This window comes from Syngnathus typhle, linkage group LG3, assembly GCF_033458585.1.
Source record: "Syngnathus typhle isolate RoL2023-S1 ecotype Sweden linkage group LG3, RoL_Styp_1.0, whole genome shotgun sequence".
In the NCBI taxonomy this organism is placed as follows: domain Eukaryota; kingdom Metazoa; phylum Chordata; class Actinopteri; order Syngnathiformes; family Syngnathidae; genus Syngnathus; species Syngnathus typhle.
In genome coordinates, this window is record NC_083740.1 from 22,813,007 (window position 1) to 22,827,931 (window position 14,925).

The window sequence follows — 14,925 nt, forward strand, 5'->3', positions numbered from 1 at the left end:
GCGTTTACAGCTCTTGTGGCAAATATGAACAGGTTTCCCTACTTCCCAAGCAGAGTAACAGGGGGGTGCAAATTCCAATAGGAGTGTATGTGTCCATTACCTGGCTTGCATAAGCATTGGTAAGTGGAATGTGGTTCTTTCCAGGACTGCAAGAAGGTCTGTATTTATACATGGTTGGAGTAGGAGGTGTTTTGTTAAGTAGATCGTAATCTGCAGAGACATTGAAGAAAAACACTGGTTGTTAAAAATTACAATGGAGTCCAGAAAAATCAAAATGTTTTAGATAAAAATTGCATTTTCTTTAGTATTAGGACAACAGGTCAGATTTGCTTTAACGAGGGAGATGGTATTCATATCATCTTCAGGGGCATAGCCAAAAATATTTTAGTGGATTGTCCAGTGTGACACAACACCTCATTAGGGGTGGCCAAGGATAGCTGTGCTTATTTCTTCATCACAGTAACTATCTACAGGCAGTGTTTAGTCAAATACAATTCACACATATCCAGAGTAATACCTAACATACTCATAACCAAGGAAGAATAAATCTAAGAAAAAAAAGCAACATTTTGCTGAACTTGTGATGTGATTTAGGGAGTTTCGAGTTTTTTATTTTTTTTTCGAGTCTTGATTGTTCTTGAAGGATTTGCGGTTGTCATTTTGGGCTTTCCTTTTTGGGTAGATATGGAGCCGCAGCCTGCGAGCACACCGGGGGCACTAGTCAACACAAAACGGTTACAGCCCTGATTGATCACAGCCCATTATCTTCCATGCTGGCCTCATGTTGTTGTTGTTTTCTTGTTGTTTCTTGTTCTTGTTGTTGTTTTCTTTTTAAATTCAGACATATCTTGAAGAAGCATGATTTTAATTTCTTTGGTCTCTATTGTCAGCCTTTAGCTTTTTCATCAAGGCTGGAAGTCCTTCGTCACCAAGGAAGCCAGACCCTATTTTTTCCAGCTTTCGGAACACTTGTAGCACTGTGAGGTTAAAAGAGAGCCATCCAAGAAAGATGAAAGCCATATCTTCTGACGCCAAGACACGCCATTTGCGCCACCTGTCCATTGTGTAGCCCGCTAGGGAGGTACCATGGGAGCATGGCAGCTCACCAGTTCCTGTGTGTCATATAGAGATAGTCTGATCGATTGTGTTGCAGGTCCAGCCTAGGAGATCCATTGTTGTTTTTTAAGCTGGGCTAGTGTCTATTCTGCGCTCACAGACCAGATTTTAGTATGCTCACAGGCCTGTGACTCTATCTCCCATATGTGTTCTTCTATCAATAGCACGGCGCCTGCCAGTGAGTGTAGACATAATACAAACAGATTACAGTAACAATAACTCACAGTACATTTCATCTTAATGACAGTTCATGTTGACACTTGTATTGTTGTAGCAATGAATTCTGTTTTTTGAGGGGCTTCAGATTTGCTTGATTACTTGATTCTTGATTACTTCGTTCCAGTATTCAACACCTGCCACTGAATGCCACTGTGGCTTTGTAGTGTGCTTTTTATCAGTATATGCTCAAACATCAACATCCCTCTGTTAATTTTTTATTCATTTGTTTTGAATGTTGAAGTTCAAGGTCTCCCTCCACGGTCTGTTATCATGTGAATTAAACTCTTAAAAGTTAACTTAAAAGTTTCTTAGTGTACTGCTTGTTTTTTTTCCTCTTTCCGCTCTTAAAAGACCATTGACTATTATCGGGTCTTAGCTTCTAGGTCAGGGGTGTCAAACTCATTTCACATTGTGGTTCACATACGGCGTCGGTAGATGTCAATTTGGCCAGACCATTAAAATTATACCATACTCTGCTATAAATAATCAAAATATCATGTCTTTCCTTTTTCTTTGGGTGTAAAGAAGCACAATTTAATGAACATTCCTTTTACAAAACATTAAAAGCATTACATTAACATAACATAAAACATTAACACTAATGCACTCTAAGATTAAACGAGATTTATAAAGAAAGGAATTTTCAAATCATATACACATGTGCATATAACATTCAAATGTAATACCTGCCGACACCTTACAAACTAAGGAGAGTGCTATTAAATGTGTAAAGAAGAAAGTATTCACATGTCCTGTAAATGTGGTAAACTTCATACTTGAACCACACACGCACATACAATATATACTGAACATTCATGGAGTTGCATGAACAGTAGAATTCCACCATAGATTTTTGTAGTAAAGTTGCTGACTAACATTGAATTGCACATTTTTTTAATCACCACAGTAAGGATTCATCTTCACAGAGCTGTATTTTTTCAATGCAAATGGTATCTAAGGCAGCATTTTAAAGGCGTTAGTCTGGACTTGTTTTTGTTCCTGATACTTGACATCTTTTGGCCTACAAGTGCATCAATACCAAGTGCCATGTCCTGACTAGGTTAAACTTTCAGAATGTCATTTAAGTGCTTGTTTGTGAGCCTTGAACACAATTTTGTTTTATTGATATTCATTACTGAGAAAATTTGTTCACAAAGGTAGGTTGTCCCAAACTTGCACAAAATAGCAGCCAGGGCTGTTAATTTGGGGTACCCTGGTAGTAGATACTGATAAATCGTTTCCAGACCTACGGAGGCAAATTTGCCATTTAAATCTGCATCACATTGCAAAGCAATTATTTCTAGCTGGATTTCGATCAGAAGCTTTAACTGTGAAAGGTGAGTTAAAAACTGAAAATTCTGTCTCAAGATAACCAAATACTTGAAAACGTTTCTCAAACTCCCACATTAATCCTGCAATCTTGTCTTTGTACCTTTTCATGGCCGCATCAGGTCTAGTCACACACACATTTCTCAGACAGGGGAAATGAGCAGGGTCGCCAATTGCCAGTTGTGTCTCCCACAAAGTCAGCTTCAACTAAAACGCATGTATGTTGTCAGAAAATTGCGTGACAACTATTTTGCGGCCTCGAAACATATAGTTCACATTGTTCAATTGTTCAGTAATATCCACCAAAAATGCAAGGTCCTGTAGCCAGTCCTGAGATTGTAATTCCAACACCGGTTTTCTTTTTTCTTCATGAACTGTCCAATTTCCTCTCGTAGATTAAAGGAGTGCCTAAGCACAACGCCTCTGCTTAACCATCTCACTTCAGTGTGGTATGACAGGCTGTGGGTAATGTCACTGTCACTGAGAAATTTGTCAGACTGACTGATCGGATGAAATTACAGTGCGAACAACCACCTCCATGACGTGGTCCATTATCAAGGACTTACAACACAATGCCTCCTGGTCAGGGCCAGACTGGGAGATTTTTTCAGGCCAGGAGTCAGTTATGCCCACACGTGCATGTTCACACCCACACTTGAATGCATGGGCACAAGCAAAACGCATTCCTGCGCACACACATGCACACACAATAGTACCATATTGGCCCGAATATAAGACGACCCTGATTGTAAGACAACCCCCTTTTTTTCAAGACTCCAGTTTGAAAAAAAGACTTTTTGAACACCAAATTGAATTTTTATACGGAAAATATTTACAGTACATCTGAAAAAAAGATTATAACAATATATTCGAGAGAAAAAGCCGAATTGGGTTCTAAATTTTGACCGGGGGGCGGAACCAGGAACAGATGGATGTAGTGTTTTTGTGAAGTAATATAAACGACATGTAAATGTCATTGCATAGTAGGTTTTGGCCTTTAGTAGGTAGTAAAGCATGGATATTCAAAAAAGCTTTTCAAGTCAAGTCAAGTTTATTTATATAGCCCTAAATCACAAGCCGTCTCAACGGGCTTCACATAGACAAACAAATTGACAAGTATTCTCAAAGCATCCCCTGATCTTAAGCTCCCAAAAGGGCAAAGTTAAAACTCAAAAATCCCGTACCAGGGGAAAAAGGAGAAACCTTGAGAAAGGCCCACAGATGGGAGGATCCCCCTTTCAAGATCACCAGGCTCCAATGGATGGAGAGAGGGCACAAAAAATACATACCGTTTTTTTCCGTGTATAATGCGCCTCCATGTATAATACGCACCCTAAAAATGGCATGTTGATGCTGGAAAAAAGCCTGTACCCATGTATAATACGCACCCAATTTTTTTTTTTTTTTTTAAGTCCCAATGATCGTCACACACACAGGGAGGCAATGGGTCCCATTTTTATAGTCTTTCGTATGGTCTTAACTAGGCTGGATGTATTTTTTTTTGTTGGCGTTGATTTCTCCGACTGCCCGTAAAGGCACCACCGCGATCAGTGTGGACATGTGAAAAAGGCGTGCGGACCTGTGAAAAAGGCGGCTCTGTATGGGCTCCCGCTTGCTTACTTTGGAGGCATGATTAGGGGTTAATACAATTCTCAAAGTAACGAAAATACAATAACAACGGAGTCACTTGCTTTCCGGGCCGCGCGGTCGGGTTTTCTCGGGTCCTCCCGGCTCATCTCGCTAGGTTCGACCTCCGAATTTTGTTCGACAACCGAAGCAAAAATATCTCGCATTTTTTGTTCGAATTCCGATTTGTTCGAGAACCAGGACGTTCAAAAACCGAGGTTTGACTGTAAAATAACTAGATGATGCTCACTGACAAAGTCAAAGTCAAAGTCAAGTCAAAGTCAGCTTTATTGTCAATCTCTCCACATGTCACAACACGCAAAGAGACCGAAATTACGTTTTTCTCTATCCCACGGTGACGAGACACATAACACGATAGACATACATGTACGCGACACAATATAAAAACAAGAAGGCAAAAATTCAAACAATCAATAGTAAGAGTGATGAATAAATAATAAATAAACAGATAACACAATAAATAACGGAGCCAGCAAGCATAGCGCAAAAGTAAAAAACATCATAAACAAAAAGGCACAAACAATAAATAAGAGTAATAACAAATAATAAATAATAAGAGCCAGTGTGCATTCAGACAGTTCAGACAGTAAAAGTACAGGACGCTACGCAGAACGGGGGAGCGAGTTCAGGATCCAAACAGCCTGGAGTATGAAGCTGTTTGAGAGTCTGGAGGTGCGGGAGCGCAGGCTTCTGTACCTCTTCCCAGAGGGCAGAAGCTCGAACAAAGAGTGAGCGGGGTGACTCGCATCACTCACAATCGTGGTCGCCTTGCGGGTGAGATGGGAGGTGTAAATGTCCTTCAAGGAGGGGAGCGAAGCACCAGCAATCTTACCAGCAGTGTTCACTATGCGCTGCAGGGCCTTCAAGTTGTAGTCAGTGCAGCCGCCACCCCAAACAGCAATACAGCTGGAGAGGACGCTCTCAATGGTGCCGCGGTAAAATGCAGTCATGACGGCCGGAGGAGCGCTCGCTCGCCTGAGTTTCCGCAGGAAGTACAGGCGGCGCTGGGCTTTCTTTGCCAGTGACGCGGTGTTGGTGGACCAGGAGAGATCCTCACTGATGTGCACCCCCAGGAACTTGTGCCGCTATTTGAGCTAATTTTAGAAAAGTCCTGCGGGCGACTCATACGGTCCTCACGGGCGACCTGGTGCCCACGGGCATCGTGTTGGTGACCCCTGCCCTAGACCCTGCAGACATTTTTTTGGCCCTCGGGGTCACTAAAAGACTAGCGTTTTGCGAACGGAAGTCACGAGATGGACTTTAAAGTTAAAGTTAAAGTCCCAATGATCGTCACACACACATCTGGGTGTGGTGAAATTTGTCCTCTGCATTTAACCCATCCCCATGTGATTTTAATCCATCCCCTGGGGGAGAGGGGAGCAGTGAGCAGCAGCGGTGCCGCGCTCGGGAATCAGTTGGTGATCTAACCCCCCAATTCCAACCCTTAATGCTGAGTGCCAAGCAGGGAGGCAATGGGTCCCATTTTTATAGTCTTTGGTATGACCAGCCAGGGTTTGAACCCACAACCTTCCAGTCTCAGGGCGGACACTCTACCACTAGTCCACTGAGCTGAACGAGATATGAGGCGCTAAGCCAGTGGTTCTTAATCGGGGGTTAACCCAGGGGTGCGAATATGCTTCCTAGGGCGTGCGAGGATACCCTGGGGGAAATTTACAATTTTTCGGGGTTAATGGTGGGGTAACCGAAAAAACTGAAAAAATCTGGAAATCAAGAAGGCATCGTGTTAATTGGCATTAGGGATAATGCTAATTAAGCCTTATAGTTGTAAAGTAAACCAATTATTATTATAATAATTATTTAGGGTTACGGTTAGGGGTGCGAGAACTGGTTGGTGAAATGACGAACAAGGAAAAAGGTTAAGAACCACTGCGCTAAGCCATTAGATGATTTTTTGGTTAATAGAAGAACCTTGACATCTTAATTTTTGAGAACAAATGCATTTATAAACAGCATTAAAATTAACATTTCACCAAAAAACTACTATCAGTGATGGTCATTTAATACGACACTGTTATTATGAAATAGAAAATGCAATTTAAGGAGAAATTGCGTGTGAAGGCGAAGACTTTAAATACTGCCGAATGATGTTGAAATGAATTTAATTTCTTGAGATATGTGTGCGTGTGTGTTTCTGAATGTGATTTAAATGTGTTGAATGTTGTGGAATAGGTAGGCAAAAGATGAACAGTTGAAAGTCGGAACGGGTTGAAACGGTGGAAAAATGAAGAATTATGAGGGAAAAACAAAATTTTGGAGGAATTGGTTGCATTTCAAATTTGAAAAGTTTGTATTTTTGGTAAGTGGGAAGTTGTTTAATAGGCAGGCGAAAAAACAGTTGAAAGTTGGAATGGGTTGAATTGGTTGAAAACTTTAGAAATTAGAGTCAAGTCAAGTCAAGTTTATTTGTATAGCCCTAAATCACAAGCAGTCTCAAAGGGCTCCACATAGACAGAAATTGACAATTATTCTCAAAGCATCCCCTGATCTTAAGCTCCCAAAAGGGCAAGGAAAAACTTAAAAACCCCTACTGGGGGAAAATAAGAAACCTTGAGAAGGGACCACAGATGGAAGGATCCCCCTTTCAGGATCACCAGGTTGGAATGGATGCAGAGAGGGCACAAATGATACAACATGAACATCAATGAAATAAAAAGTGGATGTCCATGTCAGAGCAGAGGGCTGCCGAAGGAGCCCTCAATTGTCCTGGCAGTTTCTACGAGGAGGTTGAGCTGCAGTTCCCCCATCCTGAATTAACCCACGAGAATCCAGATAGCCGCTGTCAGCATGGGTGCCACCTAACCACCTCCCCGGCCGGGGAGGGAGGGAGTGGAGAGGGAGAGAAAACAAACTCCAGCCGAATCGGCCACTACAGGTTAGTTAAAGGCCATGTCATAGAAATGTGTCTTTAAACGTGTCTTAAATGTTTCTACTGAGGTAGCAGTTCTAATATCCATTGGTAGGGCATTCCAAAGCTCTGGAGCCCGAATAGAAAATGCTCTAGAGCCTGCAGACATTTTCTTGGCCCTCGGTGTCACTAAAAGGGTAGCGTTTTGCGAACGAAGGTTACGAGACGGAACATAAGGAACAACTAGGTCGACGAGATATGAAGGCGCTAAGCCATGCAGTGATTTATAGGTTAATAGAAGAACCTTGAAATCACATCTTAAATGGACCGGGAGCCAATGTAAGTTGGCTAGTATTGGGGTAATGTGATCAAATTTTCTTGTCCGTGAGAGCAGCCCTGCAGCAGCATTTTGTACTAACTGTAGACTTTTGATGCGGGATTTAGGAAGACCCGATAATAGTACATTACAGTAGTCCAGGCGCGACGTGACGAACGCATGAATAATAGTTTCTGCATCACCGGTCGAGACGATCGGACGAATCTTTGCAATATTACAAAGGTGAAAAAACGCAATTCTGGTTATATTCTTAATGTGCTTTTGAAAGGAGAGAGTTTGGTCAAATTTTACCCCGAGATTAGTTACAGTATCGCTTTGAGTGATAGTACGGTTATCTATAGTTATAGCGGTTTCCTTGAATAAGTGTTTATAACGAGTTGGCCCAATTATCAACATCTCAGTTTTATCTGGGTTAAGACGAAGGAAGTTGAAAGACATCCATTGCTTGATCTCCGCAAGGCACGCCTCAAGATTACAACAATCCCGCGGATCTGTCATCGATAACGGAAAATTGGTGAATATGATTTAAATGTGTTGAATGTTGTGGAATAGGTAGGCAAAAGATGAACAGTTGAAAGTCGGAACGGGTTGAAACGGTGGAAAAATGAAGAATTATAAGGGAAAACCGAAATTTTGGTGGAATTGGTTGCATTTCAAATTTGAAAATTTTGTATTTTTGGTAAGTGGGAAGTTGTTTAATAGGGAGGCAAAAAAAAAACAGTTGAAAGTTGGAATCTGTTGAATTGGTTGAAAACTTTAGAAATTACAGTAGAAAAACAACATTTTGGAGAATTTGGTTGAATTTCAAATTTAAAAGTTTGTAATTTTCTGTAAGAGGAGAGTTGTGGAATAGGTAGGAAAAAGATGAAGAGTTGAAAGTTGGAATGGGTTGAATCGGTAGAGAAATGTAGAATTTAGAGTAGAAAAATGAAATTTTGGAGAATTTGTTTGAATTTCAAATTTGGAATTTTTGGTAAGTGGGAAGTTGTGTAATATGTAGAAAAAAAATGAACGGTTGAAAGTTGGAATGGGTTGAATCGGTTGAAAAATGTAGAAATTAGAGTAGAAAAATGATATTTTGGAGAATTTGATTGAATTTCAAATTTTATTTTTTTTATTTTTTTGTAAGTGGGAAGTTGTGGTAGGTAGGCAAAAGATGAACTGTTGAAAGTTGGAATGGGTTAAATCGGTTGAAAAATGTAGAAATTAGAGGTGAAAAACGAAATCTTGAGAAATTTTGCGGAGATTTTAAAAGTGAAAACGTGAAGATTTTGAATGTGGCAATTTAGGGAATGTTGAGAATCTTTCCGAATGTGATTTGAATGTGCTGAATGATGTGAATTTCAAACTGGAACGACGTAAATGTGAAATGTTGAATGTGCCATTAAGAATGAATGGGGAGAAATTTGTCGTAAATTTGCAAATTTTGCGAAAACGGAACATTTTCGGAAGGAGAAAATTGGAAGCGCTCATCTCGTGAATATTTGGAATACGTCAAAAGTGGAATGGAGTGAATCGGTCGAATTATATGGAAGAAGAAGAAAGACAAAAAAGTGAGGAGAATAAAATACAATGAGAAAATGCAATTTCTGGAGAAATTGCGTGTGAAGGCGAAAACCATGAATGGGAATTTAGAAAGGTTTTGCGCCAACATTTTTTTAAATTTGTAACAAAACGAAAACTACAGGTTCAAGAGGTTCACTTTGGAGTTCAGAAGTTGAAACGGGTTGAATCGGACTAAAATTTTAAAAGTTAGAGTAAATGTCATATTTAGGTCACTTCTAGTTTCATTTAAGGCACTTCCGGTTTAGCAGAGATCACATCCGGTCCGGTTGATGTAAGGTCACTTCCGGTTTAAAAAGATCACTTCCGGTTTATTTGTGTCACTTCCGGTTTATTTGGGGTCACTCCCGGTTTACCTGAGGTCACTTCCGGTTTATTTGGGGTCACTTCCGGTTTGATTTGGGGAACTTCCGGTTCATTCTGGGTTCATTGGGGGCACTTCAGGGTCAATCCAAGATGGCCGCCACACTGGAAGTGAGGTTCAAGGGTCGAATTGTGTATGCATAGTGGAAGTGGGGGTGAAGGGAGTGAATATGGTAAGCATAAGGTGAACAAAGTGAATAAAGTTGGAATGGGTTGAATCGGTTGTAAAATGTAGAAATTAGAGTAGAAAAACGAAATTCTGGACAATTTGGTTGAATTTCAAATTTGAAAATTTGGAATTTTTTGTAAGTGGGAAGTTGTGGAATAGGTAGAAAACAGTTGAACAGATGAACAGTTGAAAGTTGGAACGGGTTGAAAAATGTAGAAATTAGAGTAGAAAAACGAAATTTTGGAGAATTTGGTTGAATTTCAAATTTGAAAATTTTGAATTTTTGGTTAGTGGGAAGTTGTGGAATAGGTAGGGAAAGGATGAACAGCTGAAAGCTGCCACCATCGTACCTGTGCCGAAGAAACCCGCTCCGTCCTGCTTCAATGACTACCGCCCCGTGGCACTTACGCCCATCATAATGAAGTGCTTTGAGCGGCTTGTCATGGAGCACATCCGATCCGTTCTCCCCCCCACCATTGACCCCTTCCAGTTTGCGTACCGAGCCAAACGGTCCTCTGAGGATGCCATCTGCTCTGCCCTCCACTCGGCCCTCACCCACCTGGAGAGAAGGGACTCGTATGTGAGATTGCTGTTTGTGGACTTCAGTTCTGCCTTCAACACCATTGTGCCACAACGCCTCATCAGCAAACTTGACACGCTGGGCCTCAGTACCTACCTCTGCAACTGGCTACTGGACTTCCTCTGTCAGAGGCCACAGGTAGTACGTGTTGGCGACAAAATCTCCGCCAGCATCACGCTGAGCACGGGGCCCCCCCAAGGCTGTGTGCTCAGTCCGCTGCTCTTCACCCTCCTGACGCATGACTGCACTGCAACCTACAGCGACAACCGTATAGTGAAGTTTGCTGACGACACGACTCTGGTGGGTCTCATCACCAAGGGAGACGAGACTCAATACAGGCTGGAGGTTGACCTTCTGACCACGTGGTGCAGGGACAACAACCTCCTGCTGAACGTCGACAAGACCAAGGAGATTGTTGTGGACTTCCGGAAGGGTCACACCCAACACCTGCCGCTGACCATCGACGGTGCTGTGGTGGAGAGAGTGAGCAGCGCCAAGTTCCTGGGGGTGCACATCAGTGAGGATCTCTCCTGGTCCACCAACACCGCATCACTGACTAAGAAATCCCAGCGCCGCCTGTACTTCCTGCGGAAACTCAGGCGAGCGAGCGCCCCTCCGGCCGTCATGACTACATTTTACCGCGGCACCATTGAAAGCGTCCTCTCCAGCTGTATTGCTGTTTGGGGTGGCGGCTGCACTGACTACAACTTGAAGGCCCTGCAGCGCATAGTGAACACGGCTGGTAAGATTATTGGTGCTTCGCTCCCCTCCTTGAAGGACATTTACACCTCCCATCTCACCCGCAAGGCGACCACAATTGTGAGTGATGTGAGTCACCCCGCTCACTCTTTGTTCGAGCTTCTGCCCTCTGGGAAGAGGTACAGAAGCCTGCGCTCCCGCACCACCAGACTCTCAAACAGCTTCGTACTCCAGGCTGTCAGGATCCTGAACTCGCTTCCCCGTTCTGCGTAGCGTCTTGTACTTTTACTGTCTGTATGCACACTGGCTTTTATTCGTTGTGTTATCTATTTATTTATTATTTATTGTTACTCTTATTATTTACTGTTTGTGCCTTCTTGTTTTTTATATTGCGTTGCGTATGTCTATCATGTAATATGTTTTGTCACCGTGGGATAGGGAAAACGTAATTTCGATCTCTTTGTGTGTCTCGGCATGTAAAGATGATGACAATAAAGCAGACTTTGACTTTGACTTTGAAATGGAGCTTTTTGCGGACTTCCAGCTGGAGCTCCAGGGCCGCCCCGCCTAACCTTTTACGCCCGATTGGGCTTCCAGGGACCCGGCTAAGCATTTTTAACAGATTATGGAGCTTTTTGCGGACTTCCAGCTGGAGCTCCAGGGCCGCCCCGCCTAACTTTTTACGCCCGATTAGGCTTCCAGGGACGCGGCTAAGCATTTTTAATAGATTATGGAGCTTTTTGCGGAGCTCCAGCCGGTGCTCTGGGGCCCTCCACCTAACTTTTTACGCTCGAGGAGGCTTCCAAGGACCCGGCTAAGCATTTTTAACAGATTATGGAGCTTTTTGCGGAGCTCCAGCCGGTGCTCTGGGGGCCCTCCGCCTAACTTTTTACACCGGCCATGAACTTACATTTAATGATCATTTGTTCCAGTCGAACCACATTTTTATTTTTTTCATTTCCTTACCCAACTTTACAATAAAGTGTACAAAGTGTATGATTGCAATGCTTCTGGAAATTTTGGACTGTACGTTTTGATGTGTGGCTTCCAACTCAGTCTTTCATTTATTATAACCCCAAGAAATGTGTTTTCCTGCACCCTTTCAATTTCAATCCTATCTATTTATATTCGTATCTTAATGTTAGCTTTGCAAAATACCATAAACTTTGTCTTACTTACATTTACCGTTTTTTTCCGTGTATAATGCGCGAAATTTAACTAATGTATTGTCCTAAAATCTGGGGTGCGCATTATACATGGGTACAATTTTTTTAAATTTTTTATTTTATTTTTTTTAAGAAAATCATGGTACAACAAAACCAACAACAGGACTGACCGACAAAGACGTGGAACAAAAAGACAGGGTGACATTACCAAAGACAGGAACAGAAACCAAACAGACTTCATGACAGTAACACATGCAATGATCCGACGGTGAGCGAGGGGCAGACAGGACTTAAATACAAAACACGTTACATTGATTGAGGTGACACAGGAAGGGAGGGGCGACGCGAACAGAAACTATGGGAACATAGCAAAACTGGGGACGAGACATGACAAATCTCCCTCGAAATAAAACTTGAAATCACCTTTCTTCTTGTTTGTTGTCAATCGCGCATCGCATTCAGCCATCCTGCCCAACACACTTAGTCCGTAAAATTCATAATTGACGACACATCGTTTGATGCGATGGTGAGATCTTTGATGGTGTATTATTGTCAAATATTGTTTGTTTTTTAATCTCCATCGCGGACCGGACGTCATACGGAGGCAGTATGACTGCGCATGCGCACTATGGATCCGATGCGCAGAACGGATGCGCAAGAAACGTCAGCTTTACAAAGAGCGAGAGTTGTTTTCTTCCTATTAGTTTCAATTCACAGTTTAATTAGCAGTTTCAATCAGCAAATAACAAAATGCGTATTACAGGTAATATTTTATTTCACAACACTTTGCCTTGTTCCTTTCGTCTTTGCTGTTCACTTCAAACACGCTCCATACGACCGCAATGCTCTCGTATCAGACGCTTGCTCGATCACCTGCTCATTTGCTGTCACAATGTACCCTACACAAATCCGAAACATTTGTTGCGGCTCCGAGTCACGACGAGGGGCAAGTTTTGGTTTCCAAGGGTGTTTTTATTCCTCTTCAACGTCTCTCCCATACAGAGAGCCGCCTTTTTCACGTCCGCACGACTTTTTCACATGTCCGCAACTGATCGTGGTGGTGCCTTTACGGGCAGTCGGAGAAATCAACGCCAACAAAAAAATTACATCCAGCCTAGTTTAGACCATACCAAAGACTATAAAAATGGGACCCATTGCCTCCCTGCGTGTGTGACTAAAAAAAAAACTCATTCAAAAATTCATAAAAATTGGGTGCGTATTATACATGGGTACAGGCTTGTTGATTGCCATTTTTTAACATGCCATTTTTAGGGTGCGTATTATACATGGGGGCGCATTGTACACGAAAAAAAACGGTAATTATAATTTGTTCCAGTCGAACCACATTTTTATTTTTTTCATTTCCTCATTCAACACTGATTCCACTTGTTGGATGTTATCACCTGAACAAAAGATATTTGTGTCATCTGCAAAATTTACGAGTTTTAGTTCTTTAGAGACTTTGCACATGTCATTTATATACAATAAATAATTTAGGGCCTAAAACTGACCCTTGTGGAACACCACAAGCTATGTCCAAATATCCAGAGCAGTGATTACCGTATTTTCCGCCCTATAAGGCGCACCTAAAAACCTACATTTTTATCAAAAGTCAACAGTGCGCCTTATAGTCCGGTGCGCCTTATATATGGATCAAGTGATGAATTTGTTGATCCATACTGGTTGTACACAGTGCTCTGCCAAAATGTTTTAGTACATCTTAGTACAACTAGTAAATTACAAGGTTGCATCGCTTCCCAACATTACGGTAACTGTAGTCAGGGGGCGTCACCGAATAGCTGTTGTACCCGCGAGGCTATTTCATTTCAAAATAGATATTGAAATGTTAATGTTTCGAGTAAATCTACGGATCGATATGGAATGGAAACATAGGTAAGTAGTACCAATGCGTTAGATCGAACTTTAGTCAGTTCTGATCATTTTATAGGAGCTCGTTTGGGAAACGCGATTGTTTACACTTTGCTGAGGCTCATGGGAGATTGCGAGCTGAGGGTCATGGGTTTTTGCGGATGGCTAATGCTATAACGATAGCTGCTATACGCGCGAGGCTATTTCATGTCAAAATAGGCTGCTCTGTTCATGTTTCGAGTAAATCTACGGATCGATATAGAAGGGAAACATAGGTAAGTAGTACCAATGCGGGGTCTCAAACTCAATTTACCCGGGGGCCGCTGGACGTAGATTCTGGGTGAGGCTGGGCCGCAGCAGGTTTTTCACAAGAAAAGCTTGTACAAAAACGTTCCAGTGTTATCAAATGTACCGTTTTTTTCCGTGTATAGTGCGCAAAATTTAACGAATTTATTGTCCTAAAATCTGGGGTGCGCATTATACATGGGTACAAATTTTTTTAAATATATATATATATATATATATATATATATATATATATATATATATATATATATATATTTTTTTAAAGAAAGTCATGGTACAACAAAACCAACAACAGGACTGACCGACAAAGTCGTGGAACAAAAAGACAGGGTGACATTACCAAAGACAGGAACAGAAACCACATCATGACAGTAACACATGCAATGATCCAACGGTGAGCGAGGGGCAGACAGGACTTAAATACAAAACACGTTACATCGATTGAGGTGACACAGGAAGAGAGGGGCGACGCGAACGGAAACTATGGCAACCTAGACACATAGCAAAACTGGGGACGAGACATGACAAATCTCCCCCAAAATAAAACTTGAAATCACCTTTCTTCTTGTTTGTTGTCAATCGCGCATCGCATTCAGCCATCCTGCCCAACACACTTAGTAAAATTCATAATTGACGACACATCGTTTGATGCGATGGTGCAATCCTTGATGGTGTGTTATTGTCAAATATTGTTTG

The 14,925-nt window shown here is 41.9% G+C and overlaps 1 protein-coding gene across 19 annotated transcripts in view; it reads right to left on the reverse strand.

Moving 5' to 3' along the window:
• LOC133152030 (palmitoyltransferase ZDHHC5-A-like) overlaps window positions 1-14,925 on the reverse strand; it is a 240,863-nt gene that overhangs the window by 46,681 nt on the left and 179,257 nt on the right. For 15 of the 19 annotated variants that reach the window (XM_061275520.1, XM_061275519.1, XM_061275518.1 and 12 more), the window contains one exon: window positions 101-210. The exons of the other annotated variants lie outside the window; for them this stretch is intronic. In XM_061275520.1, the coding sequence (XP_061131504.1) occupies window positions 101-210 (110 nt within the window). Of the gene's footprint in view, window positions 1-100; window positions 211-14,925 lie in introns of those variants that run through there. 19 annotated transcript variants of the gene reach the window in all.